Genomic DNA, 24,293 nt, shown 5'->3' on the forward strand with positions numbered 1-24,293 from the left:
AGCCCGCGGGGAGTACAGCCGGACGGGTGGAGTGGGAGCCTGTCCGTGCCCCCAGGGGCTGGCTGGGTCACCGCTTCCTCCCCTGCTCAGTCACAGGGCATCAGTCTGGGGGCCGGGCTGCCGGCGTGTGAACCAGCCTCTGGCCTGGCCAAACCCCTTACACCCTGTCCGCCTGCAGGCATTACCCTCAGGTCAGCGAGGTCCCTTGGAGGAGGTCTGACCCGCCCCCCCAAGACACTCCCTCAGCTGTGGCTTTCCCCGAGTCCCCCTCCTGGGATGCCGCCGTTGGTTCCCTTTCCCCAGACCCATGCTCAGGCCAGGCCCCTTGGGGTCTCTTTCCATATCCAGCCCTGCTGCCCACCCCCCGCTCTGCCAGCCAGCACTGGGCAGATCCTTCGCCTCCCTGTCCGCGAGCCACGGTTTAGGCTCGTGGGGACAGATCTTACAGGACAAGAAGCAATGGGCTTAAACTGCAGCCAGGGCGGTTCATGTACGACATTAGGAACAGGTTCCTGTCCGGGTAGCTAAGCCCTGGAGCAAATCGCCCAGGGAGGGTTGGAATCTCTGTCCCTGGAGGTTTTTAAGAGCAGGCTGGACGAGCAGCTGGCAGGGGCGGGCGAGTTATTACTTGGTCCTGCCGTGAGTGCAGGGGGCTGAACTTTGTGCCCTCTCGAGGTCCCTTCCTGTCCTACCCTTCTGTGATTCTGTGGTCACCTGGGGGGAGGGGAGGGTGCATGAGGGCCTTGGGTGTGGGGGTGAGCACTTGGGAGCAGGGCAAGGTGGGGGTCGCAGCCATAGTGACATACACAGGACACACAGAAAACAGTTGCAACCTGGTTTGTGGGTCAGGAGTCAGGACTCCTGGGTTCTATCCAGCTCTGGGAGGGGAGGGGCCCAGGACTCCTGGGTTCTCTCCCCATCTCTGAGGGGATCATGCCCCCCTTGCTGAGGCACGGGGGGCCCTGGGTGGGAAGGGCTGGGCACTCAGCAGGCCTCTCTCTCCCCAGGGTCACACGGAGGAGCTCTGGGGCCTGGCCACCCACCCCAGCCTGGACCAGTTCCTGACCTGCGGCCAGGACAGGCAGGTTCATCTGTGGAGCGTGGCCACCCGGCGGCCACTGTGGAGCAAAGCCATCGAGGTGAGCGGATTGGGGGGCCCCACCGGCTGGGAGGGTCCCACAGGGTTGGGGTGGGGCATTGGCTGCAGCTGTCCTAGGCCTGGAGTAAACCTGTCTCTCTCTGCCCCCCAGGACGCGGCCCGCTCGGCTGGCTTCCATCCCAGCGGCTCCGTGCTGGCGGTGGGGACGGTGACGGGAAGGTATGGGGGTGGGGCGTGGAAGGGGCTGGCTCTGGGGGCGGGGGGCACTGCAGCCCTATGGGGAGCCCAGGGCAAGGTGAGGAGTGGGGCACAGAGCCTCGTTCCTGTGGGGTGGGGAACGGCACAGGGTCCGTGCCGCTGCCCCCGAGCTGGCAGCCCCTTGGCGGTAGCAGCGCCCCGCATAGCTCAAGTGCCTGGCGGAGCCGGGTGTGCATGGCGGGGCTCAGGCCTGGCCTGGGAGACGGCGCTCTAGTGACCCCCCGTCCCTGGGCACCCCCAGGGTGGGGTTCGCCAGCCGGCTCTGGCCGTGCTGCCTGCGGGCAGGACGCGCTGCCGCTGCTCCAACTCGGGGGCCTGCAGCCTAGCGCGCCTGCCCTCCCGAGATCCCAGCCCCACAGAGGGCCAGACCCCAAGATGGATTATTGGAGGAGGGGGTGCCAGGCCCTTCCCTCCACCCCCGGGTATCTGTCACCCATCGGACAGATGCTGGGCAGGTGCAGGGTCCCTGGGCCACAGTCCCGTTCTCCCCGCCAGGTGGCTGGTGCTGGACACGGAGACACGGGACCTGGTCACAATCCACACGGACGGCAGCGAGCCCATCTCCGTCGTCAGCTTCTCACCAGGTACGGGACCCCCGGCACGCTGAGGGGGCAGCTACAGCTGGGCTAGCAGGGGGCTGCGGGTCGGGAGTGAGGGGCACTGGCAGAGCTGGGGGGAGCCCAGGGCTGGGCAGGCAGGGAGCTGTGGGTCGGGAGTGAGGGGCACTGGCAGAGCTGTGGGAGGGGAGCCCAGGGCTGGGCAGGCAGGGAGCTGTGGGTCGGGAGTGAGGGGCACTGGCAGAGCTGTGGGAGGGGAGCCCAGGGCTGGGCAGGCAGGGGGCTGCGGGTCGGGAGTGAGAGGCACCGGCAGAGCTGGGGGAGGGGACCCTGTCGTGCCTGCCTTGACCCCACATCCTCAGCCCTTCCCGTCCCCGATTCCAGTAGCCCCTCGGCTCCCGTGAGGGGCGTCCCGCCGTCCGTCCCTGGCCCGGGCCCTGCTCCGCAGCCCGTGTGGCTCTGCCCAGCTCCCCCTCTCTGTGCCCCCAGATGGCAGCTACCTGGCCGTGGGCTCCCACGATAACTTCGTCTATGTGTACGGCGTCTCCGAGGGCGGCAGGAAGTACAGCCGCGTGGGCAAGTGCTCGGTAGGTGGGGGCCGGCGGGGGGCAGGGAAGGAGGGGCCCTCGCCGGGGCTCTGCTGGAGGGGCGCCCATGGGGCTGGCGGAGCCACTCGCCCTGCAGCGCAGGGGGCGGCCAACGGGGGGCGCTGCCGAGCGTGTGCCCTACGAGGCTCACCACAGGCGGGGGGCGGGGAGCGAGCCGGGGGCCTCTCGGGGACCCTCTGGAACCAGACGCTCGTTCTCTCTGTAGCACGGGCACCCCCAGAGCCCCAGGTCGATCTCCCACTGGGGTCGGTCACACCCCCCGCTAGCCCCCTGCCCTGCCCCCCAGGGTCAGTCACCCTCCCCCCCTCATTAACCCCCTCTGCCTCTCCCCCCACAGGGTCATTCCAGTTTCATCACTCACCTAGACTGGGCAGCTGACAGCAGCTGTTTCGTCACCAACTCTGGGGACTACGAGATCCTGTACTGTGAGTGTGGCCTGGGGTGTGCCAGGGAGCCGGGCCCCCGCTGGGCTCTGGGCATCGGGCCGGGAAGCCGGGCCCTGCTGGGCCCCCGCTGGGCTCTGGGCATCGGGCCGAGGAGCCAGGCCCCCCGGGCGCTGGGCTGGGCTCTGGGCATTGGGCCGGGGAGCCGGGCCCCCTGGGCGCCACGCCAGGCTCTGGGCATCAGGCCGGGGAGCCGGGCCCTGCTGGGCCCCCGCTGGGCTCTGGGCATTGGGCCGGGGAGCCGGGCCCCCTGGGCGCCACGCCAGGCTCTGGGCATCAGGCCGGGGAGCCGGGCCCCCTGGGCGCCATGCCAGGCTCTGGGCATCGGGCCGGGGAGCCAGGCCCCCCGGGCGCTGGGCTGGGCTCTGGGCATCGGGCCGGGGAGCCAGGCCCCCCGGGCGCTGGGCTGGGCTCTGGGCATCGGGCCGGGGAGCCGGGCCCCCCGGGCGCTGGGCTGGGCTCTGGGCATCGGGCCGGGGAGCCGGGCCCTGCTGGGCCCCCGCTGGGCTCCGGGCATTGGGCTGGGGAGCCGGGCCCCCTGGGCGCCATGCCGGGCTCTGGGCATCGGGCCAGGGGGCCAGCCCCCCCCCCAGGCACTGTGCCAGGCTCTGGGCATCCGGCTGGGGAGCCGGGCCCTGCTGGGGGCTGTACCAGGAGCCTGGCCCGACTGGGCACCATGCCAGGAGCTGGGTCCTGCTGGGCACCACCCTGGTAAAGGCTGGGGTGCTTTGGCCTCAAGGTGGCAGTGACCGATCAAACCAGGGGCAGGTGTGTTCTTCCCCCCGGGAAGAGAGAAATAGTCCCGTGTCCCCAGTGGGGCCTCTCTGCTGTGGGTAGCCCAGGGCCCCCCATTTCCCTGCGGGGCCCAGAGACACCCACATCCTCAGCCTGGGGAGTAAATGGTTAATACAGGAAGGTACTTGGGGGGCCCAAGGTGCAGCCAGCTCTGGGCTGACCTGGAGGGGGCAGGGAGCCAGGACTCCTGGGTTCCATTCCTGGCACTGGCTGGTGACAAGGCTGCACCCTGGTGTCCCCCCCATAATGGGGGGATTATGGGACTGTCCCCCCAGGGTGTCACAGGGAGACCCCCACGGCCAGGGAAGTATCCTCGGCTGTTGGGGTTGGGGGCTCTGGGGCTGCTCTGTGGGGCAGGGTCCCCTGCTCATCCGGCCCCCTTGTCTCCAGGGGACCCCACCACCTGCCGGCAGATCCCCAACGCCGGGGCCGTGCGCAACCTGGAGTGGGCCACGGCCAGCTGCGTGCTGGGCTTCGGGGTCTTCGGTGAGTGCCGGGGAGCAGGGAGCTGGGGGCCAGCCCCACTCCGGGGACATCCCCCCTGCCTGTGGGGCTGCGCTGGGGGGCTGTTTGGGGAACAGGGCTGGGGGTGGCTGTAGGGGCTGGGGGTGGCAGGTGAGTAAAAGGTTGGGGAGCAGATTGGGGGGCTGGTCAGGAGGTGGGGGGTGGGGCTGGAGTCGCTGGTTGGGGAGCAGGGCTTAGGGGGCAGGTTGGGGAGCGGTGCAGGGGGCTTGGGGGGTGGGGTCAGGGAGCAGGGCTTGGGGGGCTGGTCGGGGAGTGGGGCTCGGGGGGCAGGTTGGGGAGCAGTGCAGAGGGCTGGGGGTGTGGGGCCGAAGGTCGGGGAGTGGGGCTGGGGTGTGGGTGAGGCTGGGGGGGCTGGTCGGGGAGCAGGGCTGGGAGTGGATGGGGCTCAGTCGGAGCGGAAGTGGGGGCTCTGGGTGGCCCCGTGCTCAGGCCAGGCCTGACCTGCCCTGGCTGCCCTGGCAGGGATCTGGCCGGAGGGCGCGGACGGGACAGACATCAACGCCGTGTGCCGCTCCCACGACGGCAAACTCCTGGCCTCCGCCGACGACTTCGGCAAAGTGCACTTGTTCTCCTACCCCTGCTGCCAGCCGCGGGTGAGTGCCAGCCCTGTGCCCACCCCCTGGTGCCCCACGCCAGCTGGAGGTGTGTGCCAGCCCCGTGCCCACCCCCTGGTGCCCCATGCCAGCTGGAGGTGAGTGCCAGCCCCGTGCCCACCCCCTGGTGCCCCACGCCAGCTGGAGGTGTGTGCCAGCCCTGTGCCCCACTCCCTGGTGCCCCACTCCCTGGTGCCCCATGCCAGCTGGAGGTGTGTGCCAGCCCTGTGTCCACCCCCTGGTGCCCCACGCCAGCTGGAGGTGTGTGCCAGCCCCGTGTCCACCCCCTGGTGCCCCACGCCAGCTGTGGGTGAATGCCAGCCCCATGCCCACCCCCCAGTGCTCCACCCCTTGGTGCCCCATGCCAGCCACGGGTGAGTGCCAGCCCCATACCTACCCCCCCAGTGCCCCATGCCAGGCATGGGTGAGTGCCAGCCTGTGCCCCACCCCCTGGTGCCCCACGCCAGCTGTGGGTGGGTGGCATCCACATCCCTAGTGCCCTTGGCCCCCCAGTGCCAGCCCTGTCCCCTGTGCCGCAGCAGTGCCCCCCCATCTCTCACTGCCCCAGCTGTGGGGGGCCCCTTCTCCAGGCTGAGGCTCCTCTGGGTCGTTCCCTGCCCTCCCCCACAACCCAGCCCCTCCGGCACCCGTGGGCCCCCCCCAGCCACGGCCCCGGCTGCCGCAGGTTCCCGGCCCTGACCCCCGCCCGTCTCCTTGGCAGGCCCCGAGCCACGCGGCCGGCGGGCACAGCAGCCACGTGACCAACGTTGCCTTCCTGCCCGACGACGGCCGGCTGCTCTCCACCGGCGGCACCGACACCAGCGTCCTGCAGTGGCGCCTCGTCTAGGGGGCCGGCGGGGGGGGGGCCGGCAGGGGGGGCGGGGTGGGGGGCTGTATTTTCGAGAGATCTATATATGTATTGAGTCTATATCCAGAGCTATATCGAAAGGCTGGGGCGGGACAGGGCCTGGGGGGCACTTTGTGGGGGAGGGTGCCTGGCGCTGCCCTTTCTTAGGGGGCCAGGCTCCCCAAGGACCGGGGAGGAGGCTGCGTGTGGGGGGGGGGGGATCAAGGGTCACACGTCCCCCTTCTTGCGGGGGATGGGAGAGGGACACAGACTCTACCCCCCAGCCAGGCTTGGGGCTGGCTCTGCCCTTCCCCACCCCCACCAGGCTGCTGGGCCTGTGGGTCGCGCCCCCCTCCCCGGCCAGCGGACGTGGGGATGGACGTGGGGATGGTCCTGGTGTCGCTGGGGGGGCGGGGTGGGGGGGGCAAAGCATGAACCTGTATTTCCAAAGAGCGGGGGTGGGGCTGCAGGCTCCTCTACCCCGGCCCAGCCAATAAAGGCCAAGTGATTGAACGTGTGTGTGTGTGTGTGTGTGTGTGTGTGTGTGTGTTGGGCGGACGCACTCAGGGGCTGGCTCTGTGTGTGTGTGTGTGTGTGTGTGTTGGGGGGGACGCACTCAGGGGCTGGCTCTGTGTGTGTGTGTTGGGGGGGACGCACTCAGGGGCTGGCTCTGTGTGTGTTGGGCGGACGCACTCAGGGGCCGGTTCTGTGTGTGTGTGTGTGTGTGTGTGTTGGGGGGGACGCACACAGGGGCTGGCTGTGTGTGTGTGTGTGTGTGTGTTGGGGGAGACGCACTCAGGGGCCGGCTCTGTGTGTGTGTGTTGGGGGGGACGCACTCAGGGGCCGGCTCTGTGTGTGTGTGTGTGTGTTGGGTGGACGCACTCAGGGGCCGGCTCTGTGTGTGTGTGTTGGGCGGACGCACTCAGGTGCTGGCTCTGTGTGTGTGTGTGTGTGTTGGGGGGGACGCACTCAGGGGCCGGCTCTGTGTGTGTGTGTTGGGGGGGACGCACTCAGGGGCCGGCTCTGTGTGTGTGTGTGTGTGTTGGGGGGGACGCACTCAGGGGCTGGCTCTGTGTGTGTGTGTTGGGGGGGACGCACTCAGGGGCTGGCTGTGTGTGTGTGTGTGTGTGTGTTGGGGGGGACGCACTCAGGGGCCGGCTCTGTGTGTGTGTGTTGGGGGGGACGCACTCAGGGGCCGGCTCTGTGTGTGTGTGTGTGTGTTGGGCGGACGCACTCAGGGGCCGGCTCTGTGTGTGTGTGTGTGTTGGGGGGGACGCACTCGGGTCCATGCACCGCGGTGGGTGGGGGTGGAACTGCCGGTGCGTATCCCATTGTAGCCTGAGCCGAGCAGCGACGTCCCAGCCGCAGCCCCCAGGTGGTGCCATTGAGCTGCACGACTCCCCTCCGAGAAAAGAAAAAACCCCGGGGCAGCTTTCACCCCCGCCCCCCCGGCTGTGGGGTGAGGGGCTGGGCAGAGCTGGCGGCAGAGCACTGGCCTGCACCCCCTCGGGGAGGGACGCGACCTGCCGGCCATGGGGCTGCCGGGGGGGCCCTGCCCACAGTCCCCTCACATGGGGGGGTCAGTCGCCCCCCTGCTCACAAGCCCCTCACATGGGGGGTGCCCTGGTGACAGGAAACGGGGTGAGGCCCCACAGCAGCGGCACTGGGGGAACAGAGCTGGAGCGGCCGTGGGCGATGCCCTCGCTGGCAGGGGCCCAGGGGCTGCACCCGTGGAGGCCTCCAGGCCTGGGGGGAGAGGGGTGATTCCCCCCCCCCCCCCGCACACCCTGTACTTGAATCCAGGCCCCTTGTTGCCAGGGAGACCCTGAGAACCCAGGGGGGCAACCCGGGGTGGGGGGCATCTGTCCTGGGGGGTAGAGTTGCCAACTTTCTGATTGCAGAAAACCGAACGCCCTTGCCCCGCCCCTGCTTACTCCATCCCCCTCCCCCCTCCATGGCTTGCTCTCCCCCCCCCCCCACTCACACTCATTGTCACTGGGCTGGGGCGCAGGAGGGGGCTCAGGGCTGGGGCAGGGGGTGGATGGAGCTGAGCCTGCAGCCACTAGAGGGGAACAAAGCCTCCGGCACCCCCATGGCCCAGACCTGCAGGGCCAGCCCCTCTGGGGCTCAGTGCTGGGGGGGCACAAGATGGTACCCGCAGCCCGGCCACCTGGGTGCTTGGCACCCTCCGGCCGTGGCACCCCACACAGCCAAAACCCAGAGGGGGCTGGGTCCCGTCCAAGAGCAGGGACCGGGCCCCTCTGGAGTGTGACCAGGGCTGTATGGTGATTCTGGGGGGCGGGGGCAGCTGAGTGATGGTGCCACCCCCTTGCAGGGGGTTATGGTATCGCAGCCCCCGGGTCCTGCCAGGCCTGTGAGACACAAACCAGTAGGGTGGTGGGAAACGGCTCCTGGCCGGTGCTGCCCAGAGACCCTGGTGATGGGCCCTGGCATGAACCCCAGGGACCCGCAGTGGTTTTGAGGCACAAGATCTCGGGACGGTGGCGATTTACTGTCTGTGCTGCCAGCCGGCTTCCAGCCCGCCCTGCCAGGGCCGTTCAGAGCACAGAGCAGGTGCCGCGTACCCCTCTGCCCCCCAGGGAACATCTGCACCAGCTGCCCCTGCCCTTGGCAGTGCCATGGGCATTGGGCAGGCGGAAGAGTGCAAGGGGCACCGTGTAGCCACATCCAGTCCCCGCCAGGGATCCGCGAAGGGAGCGTAGGCGCTCGGCTGCAGCCCGTCCTGCCCAGCCCTTGTGGGCTCCCCGTTCCCACCCGCTGGCAGCGCCATGGCATGAATCGCTGCTTGCCCCGAGGCTCGGGCGGGGTCACCCCCAGCAGGATACCACGGGGCAGCACGGCCCACGGCTGGGACCCGGGCAGCTTCCTCTCGACGGCCCCTCGGTGAGGAGCCCCAGTGCCGCCGGGCGAGAGCTCCCCCGTACACGCACCCAGCTGGCCCCAGCACAGGGGTCCCCGCCTGTTCCCCTGGAGCAGGGCAGCCCCTCGGCCCACTGGAGGGGGAGGCAGGGCCGGCTCCAGAGCCCAGCGGGGCAAGCACCCGCCTGGGGCGGCCCTTTCCCGGGGGGGGCGGCAGGCTGGGCCGGCGGACCTGCCGCAGTCATGCCTGCAGGAGGTCCATCGGAGGCCCAGGAGCAGCGGACCTGCCGCAGGCATGACTGCGGAGGGGATGCTCGGCCGGCGGCTCCAGTGGACCTCCCGCAGGCATGACTGCGGACGGTTCGCTGGTCCCGCGGCTCGGCTGGACCTCCCGCAGGCATGCCTGCGGCAGCTCAACCGGAGCCGCCGGACCAGCGAACCGCCCGTAGCTGCGGGAGGTCCAGCCGAGCCGCGCGACCAGCGGTCCCTCCGCAGTCATGCCCGCGGGAGGTCCGCTGCTCCCGCGGCTCAGGGGCGCCTCCCGGGCATGACTGCTTGGGGTGGCCAAATTTGTAGAGCCGCCCCTGGGGGGAGGAGCCCCAGGCGGTAGAGGTGGGGCAGTGGGGCAGAAGCATTTCCTGGGCAAGGGGGCAGGCAGCTGTGGGGGTGATGAGAGACCCCCGACATTCAGACCAGTGTGAGACCTGCGCACCCTGCCCAGGGGGCCACAAGCCTAGATCTCCTGTGGGGGGAGGGCAGCTCTAGCCCCCTTCAGCCACCGCGTGAGCCCAGGCCGGGCTGGGCCCCAGACGGGCAGCTGGCAGAGGTGGGCTGTGGCTGGCAGAGGGGCCCACATGCGGGTGGGGCAGTGACTTAGGCAATATTTCTAACGTGCCCCGTTGGGCCGGTGACGCGCTCGGGGACAGCAATTGGGGGAGGGGGGCTGCATTTTCCCCTCCTCCTGCATCGAAAGACTGAATATTTTCAAATCAGCGGGGGGGGGGGTCTTTCAGCAGCCCCTTGACCAAAGAGTGTCAAATGTGCACCCCAAACACTTACCCAGCCCGTGCTCTGACCGTCCCCCCGGGTTTCCTGGTCCATCTCCCGAGGCGTGTGGCTGTTTCAGGTGCTTTGCACAGGACATGGGGCTGGGCTGTGTCTGGGGAAGCCTGGCCCCAAATGACCTCTATGGCACCAGCTGCGGCCAGCAACCTGCCCCTTTGCAAGCCCGGCTACTAGGCAACTGGCTTTGAGAGCACGGGGGCCGCTCAGCGGAGGGGGCTGGTTCTCAGGAGCTCCTTGAGTAGATGCCACAACATTTGCTCCACGGAGTCGCGCCCTGGCCTTGGGGCGCCAAACCAATTTCCAAGCCAATCCCCCGCAGCATGGGGATTTCTGAGTGCTCCATAGGTTGAAGTGGCCGGGACAGTCTGTGCATGAGGAAGATTTTCACCAAATCCATCCCCCGTCCCCATTACTGACACACACACCCTGCCCTGTCAAGACCCACCCATTGTCACAACAGTGTGCGGAGTTTAGAGCAACTTTCGGAGATTGTCACTGCCACAGACCCCCTCTGCGCTCAGCCCCTCGTCACCCAGCCGCTGCTGACAGTCACCGGCGCAGGGTGGTACCCGAACTCGCAGCCCCGGGGTGGCATTTGTGTGCAAGGGCTACGGGCCGGTCACTTGCACCAGGACGTGCCTCCCAGAGCCGGGTCCTGGCTCCCAGCCCAGTGCCCGTAGCGACCAGTTCTTCAGCTCTGTTTGCGGCACAGACCCTCCAAAGCGCGAGAGTCCTGGTGAAACTGGTCGTCCCACGCAAACAAGGACACAGGCCAAAAAAGTGCTGCATAAAACACTCATTTCAAACAAAAAATGAATCCCCCCCCCCCCCCCCGCGGCTCTTTTCCCCTTTGGACAGTAAAAGTCAGGCCTGCCCCGTCCATCTCAGCCAGGAAGCAAAAAGGAGCAAGCGAGCCTGGAAATTGCCTCACAAACCTTAGAAAAAAAGTCCCCCAGAAATTCTCATGTAGAAACTGGTTCCGAACCTGACAAATTGGACGCAAAGTGCGGCTTGTGTGCGTGTGAAAAGTGTCACGTCGTTTGCTGAGCGAACAAACCAACCCCAGACCCCTTTCATTGAACACAATCCCAGCCAGCGCCGCCCCCAGCCCCAGCTCCCTGCATGAAAACGACCCAGGAAAGCCCACGCGGATCCCAGAGCAGGAGCAGCCGCCCGGAGCTCTGACGATTCCCACCCGCCCTCAGCCCGCACTCGCTTTCCCAGCGCCACACGCCCTTAGGGGCTGTTAGACCCATCGGAGCCCATCAGTGGCACCTGCGCCCCACTCTCGCCTGCCTGCTCCCCATGCCCGCGCAGGCAGAGCTGGCCGAGGGAACGCCAGGCCATGCTGCCGCGTGCTGATCCCGGTGCTAAGTGGCCGGGGCAGCCCCATGATGGTGACCTCTGAGCCGGAGACCGCTCGGCACCACAAATCCGGCTCCAGCCCAGCGGGTGCTGAGGCCTTGTCAGGGACTCCCCCACCACCGTCAGCTTCACTGCTAATTATTAAACAGCATTTCTCTAGGCCTGGCCACATTGGGAGGGGGAGTCCCTGGGGTGAGGCTTGTTCCCTGGCCCCCTCCACCCCCCGGAAGGGCCGTGGCAAAGGGTCTCAGACATTTCATCTCAGGATCTCCCCATTCCATCAAAGGGCTTTGATATCTGATATACAGCCACTGGCATGGTGCTGAGATGCAGCCACTTCTGGGGTGGGGCTGTTTATATAGGGACCCTACGCCCTGATGCAGCCACCTCTGGGGTAGGGCGCATGGGGTGTTTATACAGAGACCCTCGTCCAGCACCACGATGCAGCAGAACCGGAAGGGACGAGCCTGTATTCACCCGCAGTGGGTCCCATGAGACAGCAGAAGGTTCCCGGCAGGGCGTCCTCCCAGGGATACCAGTGATTCATGGCCCATTGTTCCCACCAGGATGTGACTCCGAACAGCTCCGATGCTTCAGGCGGGTTCTGGCTCAGAGGGGCTGGGCGCGGCCTGGAGCAGGAAGCTGACCTGGCTTTTGGCTGCTGCCTGGCTCCTCCCTGCCCCATGCTCTGCCTCCTGCAACACCCGGCTGCCCCAGGCACCGCCCCCAGGGTGCCCCCCTGCCCCAGGCTCCACCCCTGCAGGGTCCCCCTGCCCCATGCTCTGCCTCCTGCAACACACAGCAGCCCCAAGACCGGGCTGCACTTCTGTGGCGGGTCCCGCTTCGGCGGTAATTCGGCGGCAGGGGGTCCCCGCCGCGGGTCTTCAGGGCACTTCGGTGGTAGGTCCCGGAGAGGAAGGACCCCCCACCGCCGAATTACCGCCGAAGCCGGGGCCTCCCGCCGCCGAAGACCCCAGGCCCCCAGAATCCTCTGGGTGGCCCTGCCACTTTCCCCAAATCCACAGAGCCAGTTATCTCATCATAGAAGGTATCCAGGTTGGTCAGGCATGACTTGCCCTGGTGAATCTATGTTGACTGTTCCTGATCACTTTCCTCTCCTCCAAGTGCTTCAAAATGGATTCCTTGAGGACCTGCTCCATGATTTTGCCGGGGACTGAAGTGAGGGCTGTAGTTCCCCGGGTTCTCTTTCTTCCCTTTTTTAAAGATGGGCACTACATTTGCCTTTTTCCAATCATCCGGGACCTGCCCCGATCACCACGAGTTTTCAAAGATAATGGCCAATGAGTCCGCAATCACATCAGCCAACTCCCTCAGCATCCTGGGATACATTACATCTGGTCCCATGGACTTGTGCATGTCCAGCTTTTCTAGAGTCCTTAACTTGTTCTTTCACCACTGAGGGCTGCTCACCTCCTCCCCACACTGTGCTGCCCAGTGCAGCAGTCTGGGAGCTCCCCTTGTCTGTGAAGACCGAGGCAAAAAAAGCATTGAGTACTTCAGCTTTTGCCACATCATCTGTCATTAGGTTGCCTCCCCCATTCAGTAAGGGGCCCACACTTTCTCTGACCACCTTCTTGTTGCTAACGTACATGTAGAAACCCTTCTTGTTACCCTTCACATCCCTTGCTAGCTGCAACTCCAATTGCGCCTTGGCCTTCCTGATTACACCCCCTGCTTGCTCAAGCAATATTTTTATACTCCTCCCCAGTCATCTGTCCAAGTTTCCACTTCTTGTAAGCTTCCTTTTTGAGTTTAAGCTCACAGAAGATTTCTCTGTTAAGCCAAGCTGGTCGCCTGCCATAGTTGCTGTTCTTTCTGCACATCGGGATGGTTTGTTCCTGTGCCCCCAATAAGGCTTCTTTAAAATACAGCCATGCACCTGGGCTGTGGGCTTTGTTTGGGACCCGAGGTGCTGGAACTAGGGGTACTGAGGGTGCGGCAGCCGCACCCGCTGGCTTGAAGTGGTTTCCATCATACCCAGGGTTGACAGTTTGGTTCAATGGCTCACAGCACCTCCACTATACACATTGTTCCAGCAATTTGTCCTGTTTGGGACAGTACAGCTCCATGCACATGGCACAGGATACAAAAGACCCTCGACTCCCCTCCATTTTGCCTCTCTCCTGCTCTAATTCTCTGGGCCGACGGCATGATGGTTGGGTAAGATCTGAGATTCGTATTGACCTGGGGGTAAGTGTCTAATCCTTTGGGATTAGTAAGAACCTCACATATGGCGAATTGGGTTTTCAGTAACCTCTCACTATATTAGCCTTGTTCATCTGGATGGGAGGCAGGGGCTGGAATGCCTATGGGGGGGCTGCATTCGGCTTCTGGTTAATCAAGTGGGGTGCTGCAGAAGCTGTTTTGTTACTGACTTGGTGATTCTACTTATAGACTAACCCCCCAGTTTTGGGGATTGGCTGCGGTCTGCCCTGAGCGTGGCATGCTCAGTGTGACCCTTCCAGGCACCGGTCACCCCTCCCAAGGGAGCGTCCTGCTGGCAATGGGCCTGTGCCCATTGACATGGCAGCTCCCTCCCCCTCCCATGCCCCTGTCTGTCCCATGTAGGGTGACCAGACGTTCCGATTTTATCAGGACTGTTCCGATATTTACTTGTTTGTCCCGCGTCCCGAGTGATGTTCGGCCAGGACATGAATTGTCCCGATATTTTACCCTCCAGCGCACAGGCGGAGGGGGCTCGCTCCCCCCGCCCCAACTCCACCCGGCCCCTCCCCGACTCCACCCCTCCCTCCCCCATTTCGGGCTGCCCAGAGGATTCAGTGGGTCTGGGGTCTTCGGCGGCGGGGGCCCCCTACCGCCAAATTGCTGCCGAAGACCAAGAGCGGAAGAAGCTCCGGGGGCCCGGGCCCCGCAAGAGTTTTCCGGGGCCCTTGGAATGAGTGAAGGACCCTGCCCCAGGGCCCCCAAAAAACCCCGGGCGGCCCTGATTGGATCCCTCCCCAAATCCCCGCCCTGGCCCCACCTCTTCCCCAAGCACGCCACATTCCTCCTCCTCCCCCGTCCCTCCCAGGCTTGCACTAATCAGCTGTATGGCGGCCCAAGCACTGGAGGGAGGGGGGAGAAGCAGGACGCGGCAGCCAGCTCAGGGGAGGTGGAGGCAGAGTGAAGGCGAGCTGTGGGGGGGGCGGGGCGTGGAGCTGCCGGTGGGGTGCTCAGCCCCCACCAACTTTTCCTATGCTCCGGTGGCTCTTGGTGGGTTTGTTTTTTGTTGCTCCACCGGTACCTCCCTCCCATGTCCCAGTATTTCACATCTCTCATCTGGTCACCCTAATCCCATCCACCGTCATGTAGCAGTGACATTCGTCACCCGACGTGGATAACCTGGGCCACGCTGCCCCCACACCAGCCCTGCTAGGCATCCCCCCACCCTGCCCGCTGGCTCCTCAGCCCCCTGGCTCTGTCTCACCTGGGGCACTTTCCCCAGCTCTGGGGGGGGGGGGGCGCTCCTTGCTAAAAATAACTGTCGTGAGTTCTCTGACGCTAAGAGGGACAAATTCCAAGCAACAATGAAAGACTTTCCGCCTCTGTGCCCAAGGTGTGGGAAAAAACCAGAGCCTGGTGGATGGAGGTATCGCCAAAGGCACAGGTCATAAAAACTGGGCAAACTAGCGACATTTGCCAGCCGTTTGCTGCGTGGAAGCAATAGTCCAGACAATCACGAGTCGTCGTTTCTGGGATCTATCACGTGTGACGACACGGAGCCTGCCCGGAGAACGAACCTGAATATTCATGGCACGGCTATTGACTTTAAAACGGACTCGGGAGCTGACGTCAGTCATCTCCCAAGGAGCTCACAGGCCCCCTCCAACCCCTCCCGGAGCTGGAATCACCTGACGCGGCCCTGAGTAGCCCTGGAGGGATCCTGAACGGCAGGGGCCGTTTCACCACAGAAACAACGTCCAAGGACATTCGGAGTGCGTCTGACCGAAGAACCGCGGTGCGACGGCCCTCGCCGCCACAGCGCCGCAGCCAGGATGGGCCTAGTGAGGCAGGTGGAAGAACTCAGTGGCATCCAAGGGCCATGGACTGTCCACTTTTCACCACGGGCTCGGCCTCCTGCCCCTCCTTTTCCCTCCGAGACCCCGCCCCACGGCCAGGCCAGACCCCGCCCCACGGCCAGGCCAGAGGTGAAGCCCGGCTCAGGGAGCTTGGGCAGCTGTGGATCCTCCACCTGCTCTGGGCGGGGGGACCAGAGTGGGCCCCCCCACTCTGGTTCTGACTTCCGGCTTGGCCAGGGGGCGTGGCCTCGGGGGAAGAGGAGGGGCAGGGGCGTGACCACAAAGGGGGCGGGGCCACAGAGCCTCCCTACTTTTGGGCAGAATCCTTCGTCCCAATGGTACCTTTGGACTTCTGAAAGGAGCTCAAGCACCAATCACCTCAAGCGACCGTGCTGAGCCATATAGCCTGCACGCCCCTCCTGTCCCATTACTTCATAAAGCAGGCATTGAGTTAAAGAGAAGGGAGCGGATTGGCATAATGGTGTGTACTCCCAGGGTACCAGTTATATGTGGGGGGGAAAATTTGTTCTTGGTGAAGCCATTGTGAGAGGAAGACGTAGCTTCCCCTCACTAGATGACTTCCTCCGCAAAGTGGCAGGAGCCGCAGTATTCTCCCAGCTGGGTGCCTCGGGTGTATTCTGGCAACTTCTTTTAGCCAAGGAGAGTTCTAAATTACCAACACTGATCGCAGCCTTTGGGAGATTTTGCTTTCGAAGGCTGCCTTTCGGGATTATCTCTGCACCTGACATTTTCCAAAGAAAGGCAGCGGAACTGCTAATGAACACAAATGGAGCTGTAGTTTTCATAGACAATATTCTGATATGTGGATCTTTGATGGAAGAACGCAACGAAACCCGCCACAAATTCCTAACCCTCCTCAGCTAGTCTAGACCGATGCTAAAGAAGGAAAAGTGCATTTTGGGGACAGACAATAAACAAAGGTGGAATCAGGTCTGAGATCAAACCTGGATCGAGCTGAGATGCCAACGTCTATTGCTAAGGTGAATGCAATTTAACCCAGTTGTTAACTATGTTCCTGGGAAAAAACTGGTGGGAGCAGAGACTGTCATGGAGCCTGGCATGTCACTCAGCTACTCATGAGCTGGAAGGTGTATGTGGATGCTATGGGCACATACAGACCAGTACATAGGTGCTGACTTTCTAATGTGCTGGAGGGGTGCTCCCGCCCAGCTCTGCCTCAGGCCTGGCCCCACCCCTGTCCCCAAAGCCCCACCCCCACCCTACCTCCTCCCACCCCCCCTTCTCACCCTGTTCTGCCCCCTGAGCACACCCCGCCATTGCTCCTCCGCCCTTTCCCCCAGCGCCTCCTGCACAGTGCAGAATGGCTAATCCGTGGCTGGAGGGAGGGAGAGGTGCTCAGAGTGGGGCTGCCAGTGGGTGCTCAGCACCCACCATTTTATTTCCATGGGTGCTCCAGACCAGTGTCAGAAAAGAGACGACTCCAGCTACAAAAAGCCAACATGTCAGACACGCAACTTCAGGAAGTTCTAAATTACACGAGGCACGCTTGGCCCAAGCGTCTAAAGGGCACGAAGGAACAACTTTGCAGTGCCTGGACAATCAGGCAAGTCAAATGGACTCATGATTAAAGGCAACTGCAGCGGGATTCTAAACGAAATGGAGGAGAAATGCTAAACCTCATCCCAGAAGGACATCAAGGATTATCTGAATGTCGTGAATGGGCCAACCGGTCAATATGGTGGCCGGACATCAGCAAGGACATAAAGAATAGAGCATCTGCATGTGAACATTGCAGAACTAACAGACCAACACAACACAAAGAACCTTGAATAACAACGCCCCTCCACCAGACAGGCCTTGGAAAAGACTAGCTGCAGATTCTGAGGAGACATCATCACCTGGTCATCAAGGACTATTTTTCCAGGTAAAAGGAAGTGATGTACTGAAAGACATAACACATTGTAGTGTTATCGAGAAACTGGTGTGCACTTTTGCTCACTCTAGTACTGCAGGACAGCTCGTGCCAGACCTGGCCCACAATTCACCGCAGCAGAATTTAAGTCAGTCTGAACGAAATATGATGTTGGTCACATTCCTAGCACACCCTCAAGTGAATGGAGAGGCTGAGAGAGTTGTACAGACAGCCAAGCACATCCTACAGCAGGAAGACCCATTCCTTGTTCTTCAACCCCAACAGCAGCTACTGGCTGGTGGGGAGACAGCTGATCCAGTTCTGGAAAATAATCTTTCTCCAAAGTAACCAGATACGAAGGGACTAGTAGCCAACTTGCATAAAAAGGAAGAAAAAAAAAAAAAGCTTATAAACTCTTTTATAAGAGACCTGCCCAGTGTAGAGACCTGCCCAGTGTAGAACCAGGCGACTGTGTTTGGGTCGAACTGGATGGAGAAAAAAAGGACAACTCCCACTGTCATAAAGACAAAGAATTCAGGGCCCAGCTTGAACGTGATCGAGACCAATAGTGGAGAGCTCAACAGAAACTATCACCATCAACAGCAAGAGCGATTGGCAGAGCAAACTAGATAAAAAGAACTAGATACATTCATGGAGGACAGGTCCATCAGTGGCTATTAGCCAGGATGGGCAGGGATGGTGTCTCTAGCCTCTGTTTGCCAGAAGCTGGGAATGAGCAACAGGGGATGGATCACTTGATGATCACCTGTTCTGTTCATTCCCTCTGGGGCACTTGGCACTGGCCACTGTTGGAAGACAGGACACTGGGCTAGATGGACCTTTGCTCTGACACAGTCTGGCCGTTCTTATGTTCTAAACTTTACCGACGGCAACTGCAGAACAGGAAGACGACAATTCAAGGATCCCAAGCCGACCACCCGCCGTCTTTGCAACCAACGGCCAGCCACATGGCCAAGTTGTTCTGCGTTCAGGTCGTGTCATTAGAAAACCAGCACGATTCAGAGACACGTGACAGAATGAACCGTACTGAACTTCACAGACAGCGTGAAAATAGTGTGGCTGATGGGAAGGTAGAACTTAAAGGAGGAGATGTCATGGGTAGGAGTCCACCAAATTGGCAGCCATGAAAATCCGGTCACAGACTGTGAAATCTGGTCTCCCCCAGGAAATCTGGTCTCCAGCCACCCAGCTCCAAAGGCAGACGGGAGAGCAGCGGCTACTGGCCAGGTGGCCAGCTCCAAAGGCAGTACTGCCGACAGCAGCAGCGCAGAAGTAAGGGTGGAAACACCATGAGCCCCCTATGAAAGGTTTGTGGGCCCCTTTTGGGTCAGGCCCCCCAGGTTAAGAATCGCTGCAGCGACATCACACCTTTTTCACGGGTTGGTCACACGTCCGTGAAATTTGCTATTTATGCCATGACCAACCTGCAAAACGAGCGTGATTCCGCCACGATTTAGTAGACCCCGGTATAGGATGTTAAACTGTATTGTGCTGCGCAGCCACTAGGTGGCGCCATGTGACACAGGCCGTATTGTAGGGCACCCAGGCAGAGCATTGAGGGGTCTCATGGGAACCTCCAGGGGCGTCTCTCTGGCAAGGCAGCTCCGGGGCCAGGGGCGGGAGCCTGACAAGCTAGTGCCAGCCCGGCTGCAGGGAGCAACGGGGCCCCCGGCCCTTCCTCTGGGGGCGATTCCTGGCCATGGCCCCTCCAGGGCTCGCTGCCCCAGCTCGTCCCTTGCCAGGCCCCCGGGGGCAGGCACAGCCCTGGATGCTGACCCCCCAGTGGAGCCTGGGCTAGCCCCAGCCAGAGGGAGCGCCGGGTTGGACGTGGCTGGCACCCGAGCCCAGGCTCCACAGTGCAGACCCTGCCCCACACCCGCGGCCTGGCTCCAGCCTCCACTGCCAGGCCTGTGGGTGCTGGCTGGGTGGCAGGGCCCTGGCACGGTTCCATGGGAGGGGAGGGGGCAGCTCGGCCTTTACCCTCCCAGACGTGGGGAGGGGGGTCAGGAGGGGGCTCCCCACTAGGCCCCTGACACCGCCGCCCTCACGCTGAGCCCCCCGGCTCTGCATTCCCATTGCTCCCCCCAGCCCCTGGGGTCAGCACCACAAGCTGCCATCGCCCTGCATCCCCCAGTCCCATGAGCCTCAGCCGAGCCTCGGAGCCACTTGAGGGGCTGGGGCAGGTAACACAGATGGGGCATGAGAGTGGGGGGTTGGGCATGGGGGTTGAGACTGAGATATGGTGCTGACTGTGGGAAATGCGGGGGAGGGGGCTTGAACGTGGCTGGGGTGGACAGAGGGGTGGGGCATGGAAGGGGGCCTGGGGCTGGAACCTGCGGGGTGGAAGAGCCCTGGGCCACCTGCTTTGTCTGCGCCACACCCAGCTTGGGGGCCCGATCTCACCCGGGGCCCCCAGGCGCTGCCAGCCAGGATCTGCACGATAATAATGATAGTGACTGGCAATGAGCCGCAGCCTGGCCGGGGGATGGGGCTCTGAGCAAGGAGTCAGGACTCCTGGGTCCTGTTCCCCGAGCATGGGCGACCTTGGGTGAGTCCTTTCCCCAGGCCGTGCCTCAGTTTCCCCTCTGTGCAGTGGAGTCTTTGGCAAACCCTTTCCCCACTTTCTGCCCCCTTCACACATACACCCACTGGGCATTTTTCTGGTGCTCAGCAGAAAATCCCCAGGCTCCTGCGGGAGGGGTTAGAGGAGCCCTCCCAGGCTGGGGCTGGGGGATGCATGGCTCAGGGGACTGGGGCTGAGTTCGACACGTGGCCATGTGCGATGTCACCCCCTAGTGGCTGGGACTGCAGAGCCAATAAGGATCCTGCTGCCCCCCCCACCCCACTCTGGCCAATGTCCGGAGCTCGCATGCCTAAGGCCTGTGTGTTGGGAGGCAAAGGGCCCTGATCCAGCCCCCTCCTACCTCCATCCCTGCTGTTTGCAGCACATGGAAGCTAGGCACCTGCCCCAGTGTGTGTGTGGGGGGGGGCAGGTTACTCTGAACTGCCCCCTGCCACCCACTCCATGGAGCTTGGAGGGGCCAATCCTTGGTGCACCCCAAGATCACGCTTTGCCAGGGTCCCAGGGTGCAGTTCCCCCACTTTCCACCAGGTGGACTCTGCAACCCAGAGGAGCCAGCCAGCCCCCTGCCATGGGGCTAGATCGGAGCAGGCGCCCCCTAGAGGGGAAAGACCCCGTGCCCCACTCCGCACTCCCTGGACCAGCCAGTTCCCCCGGCTCGTTGTGTGCCTGAGAGGTGGGGGGGCAGCCCAGGAGTCCCGGGTTCTGCTCCGATTGGGCTGCGATCTCTGGCTGCTGCATGGCTGAGGCTGGCAGGCAGGTGAAGGAGCCAATCCGCACCCCCCCCCCCCAACAGCCACTTATCATATCCAGAGAGCACACGTAGAGATAAGCGTGATAAAGTGCACATCTCCTCGCTCGCGCGCGTGGCTCACACCCTCTCGCACCCACGTGTGGCACTGGGGGCACTGGGAGCTGCTGTGTGTTCAGCAGGTTTGCTCTGTGAGCGCGTAGCCTGCGGAAATGGCGGCACCTGTAGCTGGACACAGACACGTTTAATGTGAGCTGGCCCCGGGTCTGGGGAGAATGATGCAAATCTTAGACCCATGTAAAAAACCCGGCAGATTCAATTATTTTTCTGGCAACTGGCAAATCCATAAAAAAAACAGCCAGGTTGGTCAAATATCAGCCAGGTGGTAACCGTACCACACACACACCCTGACACTCACACACACACACACACACACACACACACACACACACTGACACACATACTCCTCTACACCCTCCACATGCGCACACACCCTGGCGGGACAACACCCACACACAGCCCTCCACACTCCCCCCCACACACCTGGCAGGATAACACACACACCCCCCTATCCACCCCACACACATACACATCCTGGTGGGCTAATACACCTACACAAACACAGACATACACACCCACACACCTGGTGGGATAACACACTCACACCCCACACATACCTATCCACACACACACTGGCAAGATAACACACACACATCTATCCACACACACACCCTGGCAGGATAATACACTCACACCTATCCACCCCCCCTGCACACACACACAAACCTTGGCAGGATAACACACTCACACCTATCCACCCCCCCCACACACTGGCAAGATAACACACTCACACCTATCCACTCACACACACACACACCCTGGCAGAATAGCACACACACACACCTATCCACACACACACACCCTGGCAGGATAACACACACACACCTATACACACACACACACACACACACACCCTGGCAGAATAACACACACACACCTATCCACACACACACCCTGGCAGGATAACACACACACACCTATACACACACACACACACCCACCCTGGCAGAATAACGCACACACACCTATCCACACACACACACACCCTGGCAGAATAACGCACACACACCTATCCACACACACACGCTGGCAGGATAACACACACACACCTATCCACACACACACACCCTGGCAGAATAACGCCCACACACCTATCCCCTGGCAGAATAACGCACACACACCTATCCACACACACACTCTGGCAGGATAACACATTCACACCCCCACCCCGGAGGGATATTGTCTGGCTAGAAGGAAGTCTGCAAGGGGAATTTTACAGCTTTGTCAATGGGCAGGAAACACATGCTGTGGTCACTGGCTGGGCATGTGAATGAGAGCGGTGGGGAGGGGAGAGGGGTTCCCCTGACCCAGCCCCGGGGAACCCCTCTCTCTGGACGGGCTGGACAGGCAGGGGCTGGGATTCCAGCCCCTGGAGCGGCTGAGGAATGGAGCAGGCCTGGAGCAGGTGCTTCCCCCAGCTGGGCACAGTCCCACCCGCAGCGTAAGGGGAGGATGGGTCAGTCCCCCCGGCCTGGTCTGCACAGGCTCCAGCCATGCTGCTGGAGCCGGCCCAGTGCCAACGCCCTGCACCGGTGCACACAGCGAGCAGGGCCGAGCCGCAGTGTGTCCATACTGGGCCCGCCTCGCTCCAGCTACCGCGTAGCCTGCAGCCCACACATGGAGCAGAGACCGGCTTAGCACAGCCCCTGGGAACAGGGAAGGGCCCCGCCCAGCTCCCTGCAGCCCAGTGCCCCCTGCTGACCCCACCCGGCTCCCTGCAGCCCAGCGCCCCCTACTGACCCCAGCCGGCTCCCTGCAGCACAGCGCCCCCTACTGAGCCCCCGTCCAGCTCCCTGCAGCACAGCACCCCCTGCTGAGCCCCCTCCCAGCTCCCTGCAGCCCAGCACCCCCTGCTGACCCCACCCGGCTCCCTGCAGCCCAGCGCCCCCTGCTGTCCCCACCGGCTCCCTGCAGCACAGCGCCCCCTGCTGAACCCCACCCAGCTCCCTGCAGCCCAGCGCCCCCTACTGACCCCAGCCGGCTCCCTGCAGCCCAGCGCCCCCTACTGACCCCACCCGGCTCCCTGCAGCCCAGCGCCCCCTGCTGAGCCCACCCGGCTCCCTGCAGCCCAGCGCCCCCTGCTGAGCCCCCGCCCAGCTCCCTGCAGCACTGCGCCCCCTGCTGTCCCCACCGGCTCCCTGCAGCCCAGCGCCCCCTACTGACCCCAGCCGGCTCCCTGCAGCCCAGCGCCCCCTACTGACCCCAGCCGGCTCCCTGCAGCCCAGCGCCCCCTACTGACCCCAGCCGGCTCCCTGCAGCACTGCGCCCCCTGCTGACCCCACCCGGCTCCCTGCAGCCCAGCGCCCCCTACTGACCCCAGCCGGCTCCCTGCAGCACTGCGCCCCCTGCTGACCCCACCCGGCTCCCTGCAGCACTGCACCCCCTGCTGAGCCCCCGCCCAGCTCCCTGCAGCCCAGCGCCCCCTCCTGACCCCACCCGGCTCCCTGCAGCCCAGCGCCCCCTGCTGACCCCACCCGGCTCCCTGCAGCTCTGCACCCCCTGCTGAGCCCCCACCCGGCTCCCTGCAGCACAGCACCCCCTGCTGAACCCCCGCCCAGCTCCCTGCAGCCCAGCGCCCCCTGCTGAGCCCACCTGGCTCCCTGCAGCCCAGCGCCCCCTGCTGACCCCACCCAGCTCCCTGCAGCCCAGCACCCCCTGCTGATCCCCCACCCTGCTCCCTGCAGCCCAGCGCCCCCTGCTGACCGCAGATGGCTCCCTGCAGCCCAGCGCCCCCTGCTGACCCCACCCGGCTCCCTGCAGCCCATGAGCCCCCACCCCACCCCCTGCAGCCCAGTGCCCCCTGCTGAGCCCCCACCCTGCTCCCTGTAACCCAGCACCCTGCTGAGCCCCCACCCCGCTCCCTGCAGCCCAGTGCCCCCTGCTGAGCCCCCATCCCGCTCCCTGCAGCCCAGCGCCCCCTGCTGAGCCCCCATCCCGCTCCCTGCAGCACAGGCCCCAGCACCACACTGGGTCAGCAGTGACTATGTGGGCTGCGCACCCCTGGCTACGTCACTCGCCCGGCTCTGCAGCACTCTGTGGTTTCCAGGAAGGCGAGTCCTTTGCCCCCTTGTCACTTCCAGGCCCGGAACAAGCTGCTCATTGTTGCAGAAACTTTGTTTATAGATACTTTATGAGCTGGAGGAAATGAATCCTCCGTGACCCGAAGGCTCATTCCCAGCCTCTGGCCCAAGCCCCTTCTCACCCCCCATCAAGGTTCCTGCTGTGCTGCTGAGCACTGCCCAGCCCATGGCACGGGGGGGATGGTGGAGAGGGAAGGCGGCTGCAGGCGGGTACATTTTTGTCTTGCGGATCATTGGGAAATGATGTATGTGCGGTTAACCATGACTCCTGGCAGTGGGTAGGGGTCTAGTGGTAAGAGGAGGGGGTCTGGGCGCCAGGACGCTTGGGTTCTATCTCCAGCTCTGAGAGAAGAATGGGGTCTAGGGGCTAGAGAAGGGGGGTCTGGGCGCCAGGACGCCTGGGTTCTATACCTGACTCCGGACGGAAGTGTACTGTAGTGGTTGGACGAGGGGGGCTGGGAGCCAGGACTCCTGGGTTCTCTCCCTGGCTGTCACTGACTCCCTTGGGACCCTTTCCTGTGCAGGGGCTGATCCTAGCACATGGGGGCGGGAAGCTGGTTTCCTTCGTGTCCCCACAGCTCTGGGGCTCCTTCGCTGAGGAGAGGGAACAGCCCCCATCCCACCCCCCGTGGCAGCTGCTCTTCTGAGACACTACCTCCCATGGGGGTGGGCTCGGGGTTACTAAGGCGACAGAGCGTCTGCCTGTCACAGACTGACTCAGTCCCCTAAATTACATAGACCCCGCCCCTTCAATCAGTGGGCGGGGCCAGG

The 24,293-nt window shown here is 63.5% G+C and overlaps 1 protein-coding gene across 4 annotated transcripts in view; it reads left to right on the top strand.

Moving 5' to 3' along the window:
- Positions 1 to 5,751, top strand: part of EML2 (EMAP like 2) — a 39,651-nt gene extending 33,900 nt beyond the window's left edge. For all 4 annotated transcript variants that reach the window (XM_044989178.1, XM_044989179.1, XM_044989181.1 and 1 more), the window contains 8 exons: positions 1,008 to 1,139; positions 1,251 to 1,318; positions 1,853 to 1,941; positions 2,404 to 2,501; positions 2,860 to 2,947; positions 4,151 to 4,246; positions 4,748 to 4,878; positions 5,600 to 5,751. In XM_044989178.1, coding sequence (XP_044845113.1) covers positions 1,008 to 1,139; positions 1,251 to 1,318; positions 1,853 to 1,941; positions 2,404 to 2,501; positions 2,860 to 2,947; positions 4,151 to 4,246; positions 4,748 to 4,878; positions 5,600 to 5,725 — 828 coding nt within the window. In that variant the 3' untranslated portion in view covers positions 5,726 to 5,751. The remainder of the gene's footprint in view (positions 1 to 1,007; positions 1,140 to 1,250; positions 1,319 to 1,852; positions 1,942 to 2,403; positions 2,502 to 2,859; positions 2,948 to 4,150; positions 4,247 to 4,747; positions 4,879 to 5,599) is intronic.
- The last annotated feature ends 18,542 nt before the right edge of the window (positions 5,752 to 24,293 follow it).

The sequence above is a fragment of the Mauremys mutica genome, chromosome 15 (genome assembly GCF_020497125.1).
Source record: "Mauremys mutica isolate MM-2020 ecotype Southern chromosome 15, ASM2049712v1, whole genome shotgun sequence".
Taxonomy (NCBI): domain Eukaryota; kingdom Metazoa; phylum Chordata; order Testudines; family Geoemydidae; genus Mauremys; species Mauremys mutica.